Raw genomic sequence first — 15,294 nt, forward strand, 5'->3', positions numbered from 1 at the left:
GGGTTGGCTACTGGCCGAGCCAAGCCGAGTTGTTCCAAGCTCAACTCGGTTCAACTCGTGTACAGCTTTAGCAATGGCCATAACGGCCACCACCGTTATTGTTACAATACGAGTCATAATGACCATTACAGCCTCTTTTTTTATTTTCGTTTCTTCTTCTTCTTCTTCTTCTTCTTCTTTTTTGAAAAACTTGCATTGGCTGCATAACAAACAAACCTGCATTGGTTCCATAACGGATCATGATGGGGCCATTACAGACCATTTTTCTGTAACGGCCGTTAAAGCCCCGTGACATCGACGTTTCCCAACATTACCATTCTATAAGACCCATTACGGCCGTTCTCTTGATCCAAAAAGAAGCAATAAGCATCTTAAAAACTCAATTTAACCTTGCCTCATTGATGATTCACATCAATCAACTGTAAAATTTTCTTCGTTGAAATTAAACCATAAAATGATAATTTGCAATTAATCCAAACAGTGCATAACTAAAATACATAAAGAAATAAAATAATAATCACCAAACATACATGAAGTAAAACATTAACACAAAATCATCAATATGGAATAAATTCAAAGACAAAGCTAGCCCTCTAATGCAAAACATATGACCAAGTTATGCCACAGCAGAAACCAGCCAAAATGATGTTCCTCACAACTATAATACTTCTCTGGGTAATGGTATCAACAAAATCAAAGATCATGGAGTAATAAAAATTCTTTTCCCTTAAGTGTTTTTCATTCTCTTATCAGCAGAAAATGGAAGCGATTGAAGTTCTCAAAAAAATTTAAAGAAGCCAAAACAAAACTCAACCTTAATCGTTTTTTATAAATAATTCAATCATTCATCCAAAAAGTAGAGGAAACACAAAGTTAGAAGCACCAATGCCTCGGCCATGACAAAACTGCTTGGGCAATGGGCACCTCCAAGCATTAGGTATAAGCTTCATCTACAAGACAAGTTGGGAAGCATTCGCCACCTATGTTTGGCCATGCCTTGGCATGGTTGTGCCTTAGAGGCATACCTTGAAATGATAAAGTGGAATTAAGCTTTAGTTATGATGCAGGCCATGTAATGTGCAAAACCTTTCCAGTCAAACATTGTGCCATAATACCTTGAAACTGGCCATATGAGAATGTCTTCCAGCATTCTTCACTTTGGAGTTGGCCCAATTGAGAATATCTGCATCTGTGATCTCCTTTCCATGGGAATGCAATCTCAAGTTCTTTAGAAGTTGGAGGATGTTGTGCCGCATCAGTTGCCACAAATAAGCTGGAACAGGCCAATAATTTTCTCATTGAGTGGAAGTATGACATTAGGACTCACAAATCAAATGCTCCCAACAAATAAACTTTTAGAATCATCTTTCTACAGCACAACCCAAAGCTTTTTTAGTTCAGAAATTTCAAACAAGCACATAAAGGTCTACAAGACAATATGGAACGAGACATACCGAGAATGAGTTTCTTATTTCCTTGCACGATATCATTTCCAGCAATATTAACAAGGGAAAACTTCAACTGTTTTCCAATCTTTACAACTTGGTTACAATTTTCTACTTTTCTGAATGGCATTTTAATTGGCGGTTTCGTTGCAATCTTCCAATTAACTATCCCTGGTGACACCTTATCAAGGGCCTCCAAAAGGACCCATCTGCACAAATAGAGGGAATTCATTCAAAAAGAACTTAAGGAAACATCGGGAGAATAGCATGTTAGTTCAATGAGATAAGCTAATTATGATAAGATTACTAGCTCACCCATCTCTAACATCTTCAAAGACGTTATTAATATATGTTGAGTTTCCAAGGCTATTGATCCATAGCCGAAATGATGTTTCTTCCCTAGAGACTTGCACATCATCGGAGCTAGTTTCAAGAAAGGAGATTGGCTTGGTCGCTGATGATAACCCATTCCTACAAGGGGCCAACTATTATCAGAAATAAAAACATTCCATACAAGAAGTAATGTATGCATGATAAGAGTAAAAGATGAACAAGAAAAGGTATCAATCTGAGTCTATAAATCAATAGGCACCCCTTAAAAAAGTGTGATTCATTCTACGAAGACAACCATAATTCATTGAACTTGTTAATCATCAAATGGTGTGGTATGGTGATGTGTTTATGAACGGACATGCGTTATGATTAGTGATATGTACTTGACATATGAACATTATATGAGAAGAGAAATGCCACGAAAATTTTAGAAGAACAAACAAAAATCCAAAAATTATTGTTTTAGGGATTACTTGAGATTTAGCATTCCAATATATGCATTCGTGTATGAACCATGAAATACATGAATAAAATGAAAGAGTAGAGAGAGAGAGAGAGAGAGAGAGAGAGAGAGAGAGAGATCAATCTTTCTCTTCCTCCTCTACATCCAAACGTGCACACGTGTGGGATCCACCATTGGACGGCTCTTGTGTGGTGCCCTAGCCTTGCTGTAGGGAATGGCATGTTAACCCTCCTTCTCTCCTCATCTGGTATAGATCTGGGACAGCCTTCTCGATTGAAGGTATGCCATCGGCAATCTACATGGTTTTGAATAGTCGCAATCTACAAGTAAATCCTAGCCCTTTGTTTTAGGTTTTTCATTGTTGAAACTTGACAATATCTAGATGGGGATCAGTAGAATTAGATTAATTAAAATCTAGACATTTTCAAAAAATTTAAATTATATCGTGTTTTAAATTTCCAACAATACGGAGGCCAACATGTTCATTAGAACCAATGAAGGTCAAAAACTTCCTCAAACAAGCGATAATGCATGCACTACTGCATGTCCTTTGACAGGTGAAATGACAAAACTGAAAAATCCCCCAAAACTCTCGGCAACTTCAATCTGTCATTATCTGTAAGAGAAAAGAAAAAAGTTTCCTTTAAGAAGTTTCTAAAAAGGGCATGAGTTCTTCAATTTGGTATTCTTAAAAATTTGTAGATGCTCTAAGGATGATTTGTAGATGATGGCATTCCTGTAATATTATATAATCCTCCAAAATACTCTAAGAATCTCCTATATGGTCTCGATATTGTAATCATGAACCGTTACGACTCTAAAGTCCTCAATACGCTAGAATCCTCCTAGATAGACTTCAAAAGTCTATAGAAAACACATATGCTCATTCTAATCAAGCAAAATAAATGTTCTTTTCCTCTATAAATAAACTAAAAACCCCAATGACCACCACAGGAGAAGGATGATGATTATCACAAACATTTGCATTATGTGCATGTGTAATGAGAAAATGACCAATCATTTGCTCATGTAATGTGCTGTAGCAGCAGAAATCTAGAGGCAGTTGATTGAGCTATTTGGATTAGATTGCATGATGCTAGAATCAGCAGCTTGGAAAGGGTTGGTTTTCAACAAAAATAAAAGGTTAGCTCTTTGGAGGATTGGATTTCTGGCAATAATTTGGTCTGTGTGGAAGGCTAGGTATTCCGAAATGGTTATGTAAAGGTAACAGTGGTAATTGTCATGCGTTACGGGGCCGTTATGAAAAGATTGACCCGTAACCGCCAGTAACAATCCTATAAACAGCCATACCAAAGTAGGATTTTTCAGAAAAAAAAAAAAAAAAAAAAACCATAACGGCCCTTACAACCCATATCGTAATAGTAATAACAAAAGTCATTATGGCCACCGTTACTTTATGGAATACCTTGGTGGAAGGAGAGGAATAGTGGAATATTTGTCGACAAGTCGGAGTCGGTGGGAATGTTGTTTCATAGAGTTAGGGGCAATATGCAGACATAGGCGAGGACCCCCATTGTTTAAGGGTTATAATTTAGAAGATATATGGGTCCACCAGGTAGGTTAGGTTAGGTTGCTTTGAGCAAAGTAGAGGTTTTTGTATAGTTGGTGTTGGCGTGCTGCCTATTGTATTTTATTGCTTTTGTTAATATATTTTCCATTTTCACCACTAGAAAAAAGAAAAAGAAAAAAAAAAAAAAAAAAGCCCTTCTCTCATCAAAAAATAAAGATATTTGATACTTCTTTTTTCTCCACTTTTTTGAGTATGACTCTCAACACTAATCTTATTGGTCTCCTCACCCTTATTTTACTCCATCTCATCTCAAACTCTCCACTGACAACTACATTCTGTGGAAAAGCCAAATCATTCCTTTGCCCTATGCACAAGGGTTTATTGGTCATCTCAATGGCTCCTCTATTCTGCCTTCTAAATTTGAAAATTACATCCAGTCCCCTGGAGGTGAAAAACTCAACTACTCAAGTAAAATCTAATCCTATTCTGATGTATGTGTCAATCATGATCAAATAATAGCTACCTAGATGAATTCCACACTATCACTAGAAATTCTTATTATATTCACAATCCAACTGCTCATGCATTGTTGAAGCAATCGAGACACCCTTCTATTTATCAATCACTCAAGACATCCTTCTCTCAACAATCATAATCAAATCTGAAGCATCTGCTCAAGGAATTGTGAATTGCAAAAGGTAAACATCCACCGTTTAGACCAATATAAAAGGGCATTTTTATCAACTGGCTGCCATTAATTATCATATTACTAACATGAATAAGATCCTCTTATGTCCTTGGTGAGCTTGAGGTACATCAAGAAGTTTGAAATCACTCTTACAACACATCCTCATTTGTGCGACTTCAATAATGTGTGACATCTCTTTCTCCAACAATTGGTCATGTATTCTCCCACCAGAGTTTAATCTTCTAATCCTCCATCCACTAAACATGAGATTCTCTATGGTAGTGACTCCATAAAACGAAACTATGAAAAAGAAACAAAAAAGGAAAATACTAAAATGATGCTTATAGCCCAAAGGTACATCTCTTCATTGCAAATGAAGGAACATCTAACATTCTTATTAGTAGTGACAATCTCTTCCTATTACTAACGTGGGTTCATGGTTAGCCGTAACAGCTATTACTTACGTGATCGCATATATCGCATATACCATGATGGGATGGGTATGCAATGGCATACTTTTGTATGCCATAAGTATACGAATACGCCATCACATACAAAGTATGCGATGGCATACTTTCTCCCTCACTCTAAATTCTCTCTCTCATCGTAACTTGTTGCATACTTTCTCCCTCACTCTAAATTCTCTCTCTCATCGTAACTTGTTGATTGTTTAAATTTGTTTTGTTATATATAATATAACTTAAATTTAGATGATCTAATAGTTAATCTACAATGAAATAGGTAAAATATAATTTCAAAAAAAAAAAAAAAAAAATCCAATCCAATCACTAGTAGCAATTAAATAGTTTTTCTTAATTTATTAGAATTTTTCCCATTTTTTAAATTTTCAATAACTTTAGATCATCTAATAGTCAAACTACAATGAAATATGTTAAATAAAAAATTTAAAAAAATTTATAAAAAATAAAAAATAAATAAAAACACTAGCAATCAGAGCAATTGCTTATGCGATCGCATAAGCAATCAGTCCAGCCTGATGGCTTACGCAATTCTATGCAGTTTGACAATATTGGGGGTCATAAAGCTCGTTACGTAAAGGTAACAGTGGCAACCATTACACGTTACGAAACATTATCGAAAAAATGACCCGTAACAGCCCATTACGTCCCCCGTAAAGGCTGTAACAGCCCCATAATGGTCCATTGTGGGGTCGATACAGGTTTTCGATTTTTTTAATAAATTTGAGAGAGAGAGAGAGAGAGAGAGAGAGAGAGAGAGAGAGAGAGACCGCAACGGCCATTACAGCCCGTATCGTAAAGGTGACAGTGGTGGATGTTACAGCCATTGTTACCGTTACGAAATACCTTGCATGGGTTCCATTCATTTTCCTTTCTTGTTTTGGTTCTCTCCATGTTCCTGATGCCCATTTACTTACCATCATCCAGAAGAAATTATTGTCTCTCAGTTCAAAGATCGATTTCAATGCTCTCATGACACATATATTTACCCTTGTGATATTGTTAAGCACAAAGGTAGAGACAGATATTGTAGGAGCATGCTCCAATTTGCTTGAATTAAGAGACAAGGTTGCTTGTGAAAATGTAATAAATAGGAGTTTTAGTTAAAGGTGTTCCAGCTATGTCTCTAAGGAGGAAGATTCAATTTATGGTTGTAGAATGGACCATATCTAGCCTAAGTTCGAAGAAGCATTCTTCTTTAAATCCTCATTGGCTAGGATTATTTTTTCAGGTAGAACCCTAGTCTTCTCTCTAAATCCAGGATTTTCTTTGTATGTTTTTTGGGTTATGGACATTACCTTTTACTGTGTTGTTTGGGAGGATCACTTGTCATCTCTCCTCATATTTTTTTTTTCTTCCTTAGATTTTCTTTTTTTAATAAAATATATTTTTCATTTCAAAAAAATAGTTTAGATCGTAATTTTTGGAAAAACACTAGCAAAAACAGGCATAACAATGGACGCCCCATCCTAATGCCTTTTCCTTGATTTATTTTCAGATTTTCTAGCTTAATTGATTTCCTTTTTATGATTCACTAGGATTTTGATCCTTCTTGATCAAATTTCAAGTTAGTCCTTTCCCTTTCCAATGTTGACTCTCTCATTCTCTAAGGCTATTGTTGGGTATTACCAGATTTCCATGATTACAGTGCAAATGCACTAGTCAAGTGGGCCAACAACAATCTGCACCTTTGAGTGTTTGATAGGCTTTAAGGCTATAGTTTTGTATCATCATATTTTCATGATTATGATGAAAACAGACTAGGCTCTTCTGCTTGCCTGATAGGCTTTGGTTTAGTTACAGAACCTGTTAGAATATATGTGCAACTACAGACAGCTCTACATAAAGGAGCCTAGATCTGTCCAAATCATCTTCCCAAAATGTGAAGCTTCATGACCATGCCACTTCTTCCAAATGACATTAACAAAATCGCTTATATGCATAAAACCATCACCATTAAAGTTGTCCTTAGAAAGGCTGAACTAATTAACCGGGAATTCCTAACCAACAACTAAAGTATTAATCAGATGCAGTTATTCCTTAATAAATTACATCTTTCAAGAAAAAAAAAAAAATTTACATTTTATCATGAACTAGCTAATTTATATGCTAGCATCCAAGAATAATAAAGAGCACAAGTTTCACAAAGATAAATATTCTAGATTAACAGCATAAGGTTTAACTGATCATCTCAATGGAAATCAATGGCATCTGTTTGAGGGCTTCTGATTCTCACCTGTGCTGGAAAATGTGCGCAACAAAAGCAAGGTTAAGATTCGGTGAACCTTCCACAATATCCTTTGGAGTTAGGTACCGTTTGCAACCCATCCTATCTGCATGCTCAAGAACTAATTTAGCTCTTTGTAAAGGATCCTTTGCAGACATCATAGCTGGGGTACTGTGTTCTGGTGCAAGAACATTTAACAAACAAGCATATGCCTCTCCATCCTGTAGCGGCAGCAAGTTGTATAAGAAACATTGGTATTATTACCAGAAATCTATCGAAAAGACACACTTGAAAATGTCAGCTTAAAGAAATTTAGCACACAAGAAACCACTGACTCCATTATTGACATATAGGAGTTGAATACACAGATAATATTGCATGTTCCAACTTCACCAAGTCCAGATCTAATTAAAGCAAACAGAAACAGAGTTCTGAAGTTCCACAGCACTAGAGAATATGCATCGCAATTTCTTCACTGTGATTCACGCAGCCTTTTTTCTTTAATAGCATTAGAACTTTATCAAGAGAACACAAGAGCCCACTAGTTTGCAGATGCACAGCACCTATTCAAATGCCTGATAAACTAACACAAAATTCCTCATACCAGACCATCCAAATTAAAGAATTCTAGAGTTCCCTTATATTATATAAGGCTAGATCTGGCATGGATATCTGTTTACCCAATTACCCACCATATCTGACTCAAGAAAATCAGATCTAAGTGTGGAATTTTCACCAAATTATGTGACTTCTAAGTGGGTGGGACACAGATATTACCATATCCTTACCCGATTACACAAGGCCATTTTTGTAATTTACCCAACTAATAATATTTAACTAAAACATTAAAAACTAATTTATGATATCGTATGTCGACTGTGATGATCTCGGTCGATAGTCTTTAGGCTGGATCGTCAGGAGGGGCGGGGGGAGACGGGTTAACTGGCCCAGGTCAAATTGACAACTCTGCCGCGGGAAATCCTTCTCTATACAAGTTCTCATACAAGGTTTTTGAATACTGATGATCTCACATGTGATTTCTCATTATTATTAAACTGAAATGTATTAGAATAGAGTTAGGTCCATGGGCTTTGCTTATATAATAACTTAAAGCATGGAGGGGTATTTTTGTACTTTTTCTTTTATTATGAAAGCCCTAATAACAAAATAGAGAGACTGGGGATTTGAGAAGCCATTCCAGTCTCTCTCCAGTGTAAATGAAGGAGTAAAATGGATGTATTTTACAACTATTTTGCATGTAAGGCCACCGCAATGATATTAGGTAATTGTGTAACCGCTATTTGTTTACTAATTTATTAGGTATTCATCCAATGAAAATATTGTTTTTTTTTAAAGTATTTTTTCTAATTTTATTCTATTGAACTTATCTTTCTTAATTTTTTTAAATTAGGTATTAATCGGACCTCCAATTAACCGACTATCATTTGGCTATCCGATTTATTGCTGGATACAGACACGGAATCGGATATTATCCAAAGAAGTCGGATATAAGCAGCATATGGATAATGGATATTTAAGCCAGATATTGGATACAGATATTCAATATCTGAGTGTTTACAACCCTATAGACAGCTCTCTCAGTAACCCCGATTCGCTAGCCTTTCAGCCTCAGAATTCAACTCTCTATGGAATGAGAGAAAGCCACCAATTTATCAGTGAACATGTCATAGTATTCATCCAATAGATTTGATACCTCCCAAGCATGCATTTGCAGACCTCATTCAAAAAATGTATGGAACCCAAATTTGTTAATGTCTAAAGAAACGAGGACACTGAGGGACAATAGATCTGCAGCCATCGGTTCCATTTCATTGTTCTTCTTGTCAACAGATCTATGGAAGCCAAGTTTATGAATGTTCAAGACACAAAGATACTGAGAGAAGATAGATCTGTAGTCTTCTGTTTCGATTTCATTGGACCAGGTCATTTTTCCAACTGAAATAAAACAGTTCAGCATTTTTGCCAATCCACTTTGTTCCTCCAGGAAGGACATACAAATTTTATATATATAAAATAAATACTACAAAAAAAAAAAGCAGGGAAAAAATCACACATTTTGCGGGTTCTACAAATACCACCCATAAATATTGCATTAAGGTGAAAAGAACAAGAAATCCAACATAAACCTCTCTATAGAGTTTTGAGAAAAATAGGAAACGCTTAAAAGAGAGTTTCAGAATATTTAATCACTCCATGTTATACTCTAATGCGTTTAGGGAATCCGGCCAAAATGAACCAGAAAAATCCCAAAAAGCTTTATGTTAGAGAGAGAGAGAGAGAGGATTTTTACAGAAACATATAAATCAGACTAGAAACACCAGAACACAGACCGGAATCTTTCCAGGCCAGTAAAGTTCCGATTTCAACAGTGAAATTTTCAGACACTTGGGAAAACATCTTTCTACAAACTGTGATATTCACGAACAACTTTACTTGGCTTCAAGCCTGTATATGAGTGGTAGGCAGGGAGTGTTTCACATTGAGGCCTCAGGTTCAAGCTCAGCTTAACTATCAAAAAAGTACAAGTTTACTCTTTCTAATAGGTCATTTAATGTAAAATGAAAAGCAAAAAACGCATAAAGCTGTCCAAATTACCAAAATAACAGATCACAAATATATAGAGAGAGAGTAATTTCATGGCGCAATTATTTAGCACCATGCAAAGAAAGTCGAACTATGATAACCTCCAGTTTTAACTTACATAGAGTCTATGATGCTCAGATCCTTCAAGAAAACTAGCCAGTCCACAAGTCATATACTCAGATACTAGGGAAAGGATGAGGGAACAATTCCCTTCCTCAAGATTGAACTCCAGATTCACTTGAATTTTGAACTCAAATGTTTCTAGTTAATTAAAATTTTGAGGGAACTACGCCATACAAGCTACAAATACAACCCAATAACCAACCTTTGTTGTACAAGTATCATGAGAAATTGAGATTTAGAGGATCCGACATGCTTGATCCTTGCCATACTCAATTAAAATCTTTTACTCATATACCTACCTTCACGTCTGAAGAGAAGTTTGTTATGTTTCTCTTGTAGCCGCCTTTCTTCAGTTGAAAGTTCATCCACCTAAGTAAGATCTTCTCTGGAGGTTGACTCATCAGCTCCTCCACATCCTGTTGGTTTGTAAAATACACATCACAAACTGTACAAAGTTGTATTCTACTGTTCAACCTGTCATCGTTGTTAGCAGCTGAAAAACACAAATTTCCAAGAAAGGACTAGTTTTCACCTTACTATCATCAACCAACTCTACCAACTGAGGTGTTTTCTTCAAATTGAGGTCCGCCAAGAGTTGTATCTAAAATTAACATCATTAAATGAAAGCATAATGGTTAAGCTCCAAGTTGCAATAGAACAATATAAAAATGTATGTATGCGGCCTTAAATCTGTGAATCTCTATGCATCCATAGTGTCCACCAGATGTTGTCCTTCAAATATCTACATGTAAAAATATGCATCAACATAAATACAACAGTTGTGAAGAGGAACCCTGAAACATACCTTAATGATTTGAGATATCAACCCAAGCACAAGATGAGGCTGAAAATGTAAGCCAAATGTATCACTCTTCAAACTAACGAAAATAATAACGGAAGCCACATAAAAGACTTAAGATTAATTGACAAGAAACAAAGAGATGATATATCAGTGAGTTCGTAACATAATGATCCAGCAACAGCCTGGTGACATCTATACAAGGTCCCAAATATCTGTATTGATGCCCATATAGGCCTCTAGCCCAACCAATACGAATCAGTGTAGATCAGCTGTGTTAATGTCCGTGTTGGACGAGTTGGTGTGAATTTTCTTTTAGCTCAAAGAAAAGGAAAAAATAACACAAATCAGAAAATTGGAAAATGCCTATCAGATACTTTCATGCATGTATGGCCGTATCAGTCTACCTTGTGGTATAGTAACCATTGGATGTCTATCCAGTGTTGAATTCTGAGTTTTAACATTTCCAGTGACCCTATTGACCTTTTTCAGAGTTTTAACACATTTAATAGCTTGTAAACTAGTAATGTAAACAGATTGAGTATTTGCATGTAAAAGTAAAAAAACGTGGGTAACGCATATAGGTGATAGTAGATAGTGTGGTTAAGCATACTGTTGATATAAGTTAAATACTTGCTAGTTGTTGGTTGTCACATATAATATAAGATTAATAATCTATTTATAGATGTCTAAGCTTAAGCCATCTAACATAGCATAGGTGCACAGTTTAAGTGAAAGGATAATAAACCAAAAAAGAAAAAGAAAATAAAAACACAAAATCAAAGTAAAAAGTAAAACCCAAGTTATGAAATCCTGCAAACCAAAGCAAAAGTCACTCAAAATAATCATACTTGTTAGTTCACGACTCATTTTAATGAAATGCATGAAAATCTAGCAAGAAAATGGGAGAAAATATCAAGCTTACCTCTAACAAAGGTTTTCCCCAAATTGGTGCTTACGACTTCAACCCCTCAAATAGGCCTAGATTTGTTGTTTTCCTATTTCTTTTTCTTTTTTTTTTTCTTTTTTTCTTCCTCAAATCTAGCTAGCAAGTTTCAGTGGAGGGAAAAAGAGAAAACCCAAAGCCTCCCCCAAATAAAATTTAAAATATATTAACAAAAAAAAAAAAAACTCAATACAGGTTGATATCAGCTCACAAAAGTAAGGCAATATAAAGTCCATACTTCCACAAAAGTACCACTAACAATACTTCCACAGCATACACTCAAAAGATGCCAGCATCTTCTTGCTTCTGAATCTTCCAAATAAGCATATGTAAATGTCAGGCACCGTTAGAGAGCTTTCTTTCCCACTGCTCAATAGGTCACGTTTGACTATGTTAAGCTTTTAAAAAGGACAAATGCACCCGGATAGGATGCATGAGATTAGATTGTTGTTGTTCAAGAATCCTCCACACGCATTTCATTCACAACAAAATTTATCCAAAACACATTGAAACCTTGCAAGGTTTATCACTCTAAAGCTTGCAATGGACTCTGATAGTTCATGCTTTCCAGAATCTAGATGAAATACAATAAGAGCTTCACCTAACAACAAGAGTTCGAAAAAAGACCAATCTTGACAATAGTATAGGATACTAAAATGGAAGATAGACTTACCCTTCCTTCGATCAAGTCCTGTGTTCCGATATTGACAACTGTACATCCAATGGCCTTGGCAGAATTGAGGCAGAGCGTATGGTTTTCATTCCTTTCCCATGGGTTAAGTACTCTCTTTGTATTGATCGCACGTTCATCAATTGTCCCAGGTACTGCCACATTGATAAGCTTACTGCAGTAATTGATGAATGGTTCTTTTAATTAATAAAACCCAAATTCAATTCAAATAAATGTGACGGCTGAAAAAAATTAACCAAAATTTACCATAGAAGAACCCCATCTTTTGCAAGCTCAAAGAGGCCACTAGTCAAAGGATCTATAGGAAGGTATTTCTTTAGGAAAGCATCTTCTCCAAGGTAGTTGTTGATATGTGCAACATAAGACGTCTTCTCAGACTCACTGATGGTGTGAAGCAATGTGGTGGTAGCAGCCTTCAGAAATGCAGAGGAGTTCTTCGCACTGCCGCCCATTCTCGCATTTGCGTGCACTTGCATATTCAAATAAACCTGCAACAACATTTAAAATTATACATGGAGAGAGAAATGGGGAATAAAGGAGAGAGTAGAAAAGTGTGATTATTGCAATTAAAAAGATAGTGTTATCTGAACCTCCCTTGTTCTCAAGCCCTGAGTCTCTAACACAGTTTGCAAACCGGTTTTTGCTTACGAATTGTTCACCACCAATACGGGGTGGTATCTCCCCTTCCTGCCCCTTATTGGGCTGTTTCGAGCCAATATGAGTCGAAACAGCTGTATTGTTCATTGCCGATACCGGCACATATCACTGGTATCGGAGAATACGTCAAACCTTGGCCTCCACAATGGTGAGGTCCCTTGTTGAGTAATCCAGACCATTGATCTGAATTTCCCAACCATGGATAGCGGACAGCACAAATAATTTATTTTTTTTTTTTAAAAAAAAAAAAAGGAAACTCCCGATCAAAAAATCCTAAGTCTTCAATCAGTGGCCTTCACAGTTATGAAAAAAAAATACAGCAACGGTCCAAATTCAATGAAAACAAAAGTGCAAAGATTGGACACCGGGATCTTCCAATCTGTGAGATTTTCAGGGCACTCCACATCCATGATGCGGCCCACCAGATCAATGGTCTGGATCACCAAACCACGTCCCCAACAGTCTGGCACGATTTCCGGCCCACCGAAGAATGATTGCAAATTCTAAACCACAAACACCGATAGCAAGCTTCCCTTCAACTGTTCTAACATACATTTTTAGTCAAATCAGTTTAAAATAAATAAATAAATAAAAACCAGAAATGCAGCATTTCAGACGCAAACGGCAGCTTGTTTTACAGAGTGCCGAAAGAAAGAAAGAAGAATGGAAGGGATCGGAGGAGAAGAACTAACCCTGAGAAAGACTTCAAAATCGACCTCATCGTCCATGTTCTGATACGACTGATGCAGAAAGGCAGCCCTCTCTTCCTCGGTCAGATTCTCTCCTACAATCTTCAGTCTCGACATCCTCGAAGGCAAGTCTCCAAGGGCGACGCGCCCTTTTTCCCTCCTCATCGACAGGAACTGCGAAAAACCAGCAGCATTCTCAAACCCAACAAAACAAAGAGGCAACTGACAGAGAAAAGAGAGAGGAAATGGGATTTGAAATGCTTACATGGGATTTCAAGCTGCGAAGCTCCACCTGTGTGAACTGGTTCTGAAGCCATGGATCTGAGACGAGAATCCCAACGTAGCCTGCCATCTCTCCAAAATGGATTTCAAATTGCTGTTTTTTCCTGCTTGCTTTCAGATGTTAGCAAGCAGGAGGCGATGAAATGAGAATCACTACTCTCTCTCTCTCTGGAAAGTGAAAAATCCTGATGAAAATCTGAGGCCTTTTGAGAATTCAAAAAATGACGAAACTACCCCTACGCATCTGATCTATTTCACGCGGACAGAAATTGAAGTTTTGAAAAAGGTTCCCGTTTGTCAGGAAATATAAAACAGGGAGCCATTTGATACTCCAGCTGTGTATAACACTTCATACACAGGCACTTATAGATACCATACACTGGGCATGCAGTGTATGACATCAAACCGTCTAAATTGTGGGGAGCAATGCTGTGGCAATTCTCCCCTCGTATTCTGCAAATGTTCGCTCTGCACATTTGATTGGTCATGCAGCAAAATATCCATATGGCCCACTGAGATGTTTGTGCAACATAATTCAAAGTCACTCAAAAACTAAGTAACCCACCACACAAGAATATATAGTGCGAAAGAAAATGCCCACCGTTAAAACTTTCACAGGCCCACCGAATATTTAAATCAGGTTTGGTATTTGATTTTTCCCTTCAGAAATGTCTTATGAAGATGATGGTACGCATAGAAAAGTGTCAATCATGGGCATCATGTTCTGACCGTTTCATGTGGGATGCAGATAAAGGGTCCGTTGACGTCACCAAGCTCCACGGGACCCACCATGCTGTATGTGTTATATCCAAATTGTCCATCCGTTTGGTGAGATCTTTTTAGGACTTGAGCTAAGAAATGAGATGAATCTAAATCTCAAATGGACCAAACCATAGAAACTAGTGTCAATTAGATGTTAGCCATTGAAATTTTTATGGGATCACAAAAGTTTTGGATCAATCTTATATTTGTTTTTACCTCATTTTAAGCCCGTGTGACCTTACGAACAAGGTCCTGTGATCCTATGAACAAGTTGGATGGCAAATAAACATCATTGTAGTCCCTTGGAAGGTTTCATATGTGAGAAGCATTACCCCTGCTATTTTTTAATGGTGCGGTCCACTTGAGCTTTGGATCTACCTCCCTTTTGGGTTCATATCATAAAATGATCTTACAAAATGAATGAATAGTGTGGATATTACACGTACATCATGGTGGGTCCACAAAACGTAGTGACACCAATTCACCATAGAGCTCATCTAGACCATTCCCTTCCATGTGGTCCAATTTAAGTTCTTTTTTTATAGGATTTAATTTTTGGACATGTCCTGTGTATG

General features: G+C 36.8%; 1 protein-coding gene across 2 annotated transcripts in view; it reads right to left on the reverse strand.

Annotated features, from left to right (window-relative positions):
• The window catches only part of LOC131239725 (fimbrin-2), a 33,938-nt gene extending 19,723 nt beyond the window's left edge, over positions 1-14,215 (reverse strand). Inside the window, exons 1-11 of one of the 2 annotated variants that reach the window (XM_058237565.1) lie at positions 13,941-14,215; positions 13,679-13,849; positions 12,576-12,817; positions 12,312-12,483; positions 10,699-10,737; positions 10,426-10,494; positions 10,193-10,309; positions 7,176-7,387; positions 1,761-1,916; positions 1,455-1,654; positions 1,116-1,273 (exon numbers count right to left, since the gene is read on the reverse strand). In XM_058237565.1, coding sequence (XP_058093548.1) covers positions 1,116-1,273; positions 1,455-1,654; positions 1,761-1,916; positions 7,176-7,387; positions 10,193-10,309; positions 10,426-10,494; positions 10,699-10,737; positions 12,312-12,483; positions 12,576-12,817; positions 13,679-13,849; positions 13,941-14,027 — 1,623 coding nt within the window. In that variant the 5' untranslated portion in view covers positions 14,028-14,215. The remainder of the gene's footprint in view (positions 1-1,115; positions 1,274-1,454; positions 1,655-1,760; positions 1,917-7,175; positions 7,388-10,192; positions 10,310-10,425; positions 10,495-10,698; positions 10,738-12,311; positions 12,484-12,575; positions 12,818-13,678; positions 13,850-13,940) is intronic. The other variant, XM_058237564.1, reaches the window with a different exon arrangement.
• Between the last annotated feature and the right edge of the window lie 1,079 nt (positions 14,216-15,294).

The sequence above is a fragment of the Magnolia sinica genome, chromosome 3, assembly GCF_029962835.1.
Source record: "Magnolia sinica isolate HGM2019 chromosome 3, MsV1, whole genome shotgun sequence".
NCBI lineage: Eukaryota > Viridiplantae > Streptophyta > Magnoliopsida > Magnoliales > Magnoliaceae > Magnolia > Magnolia sinica.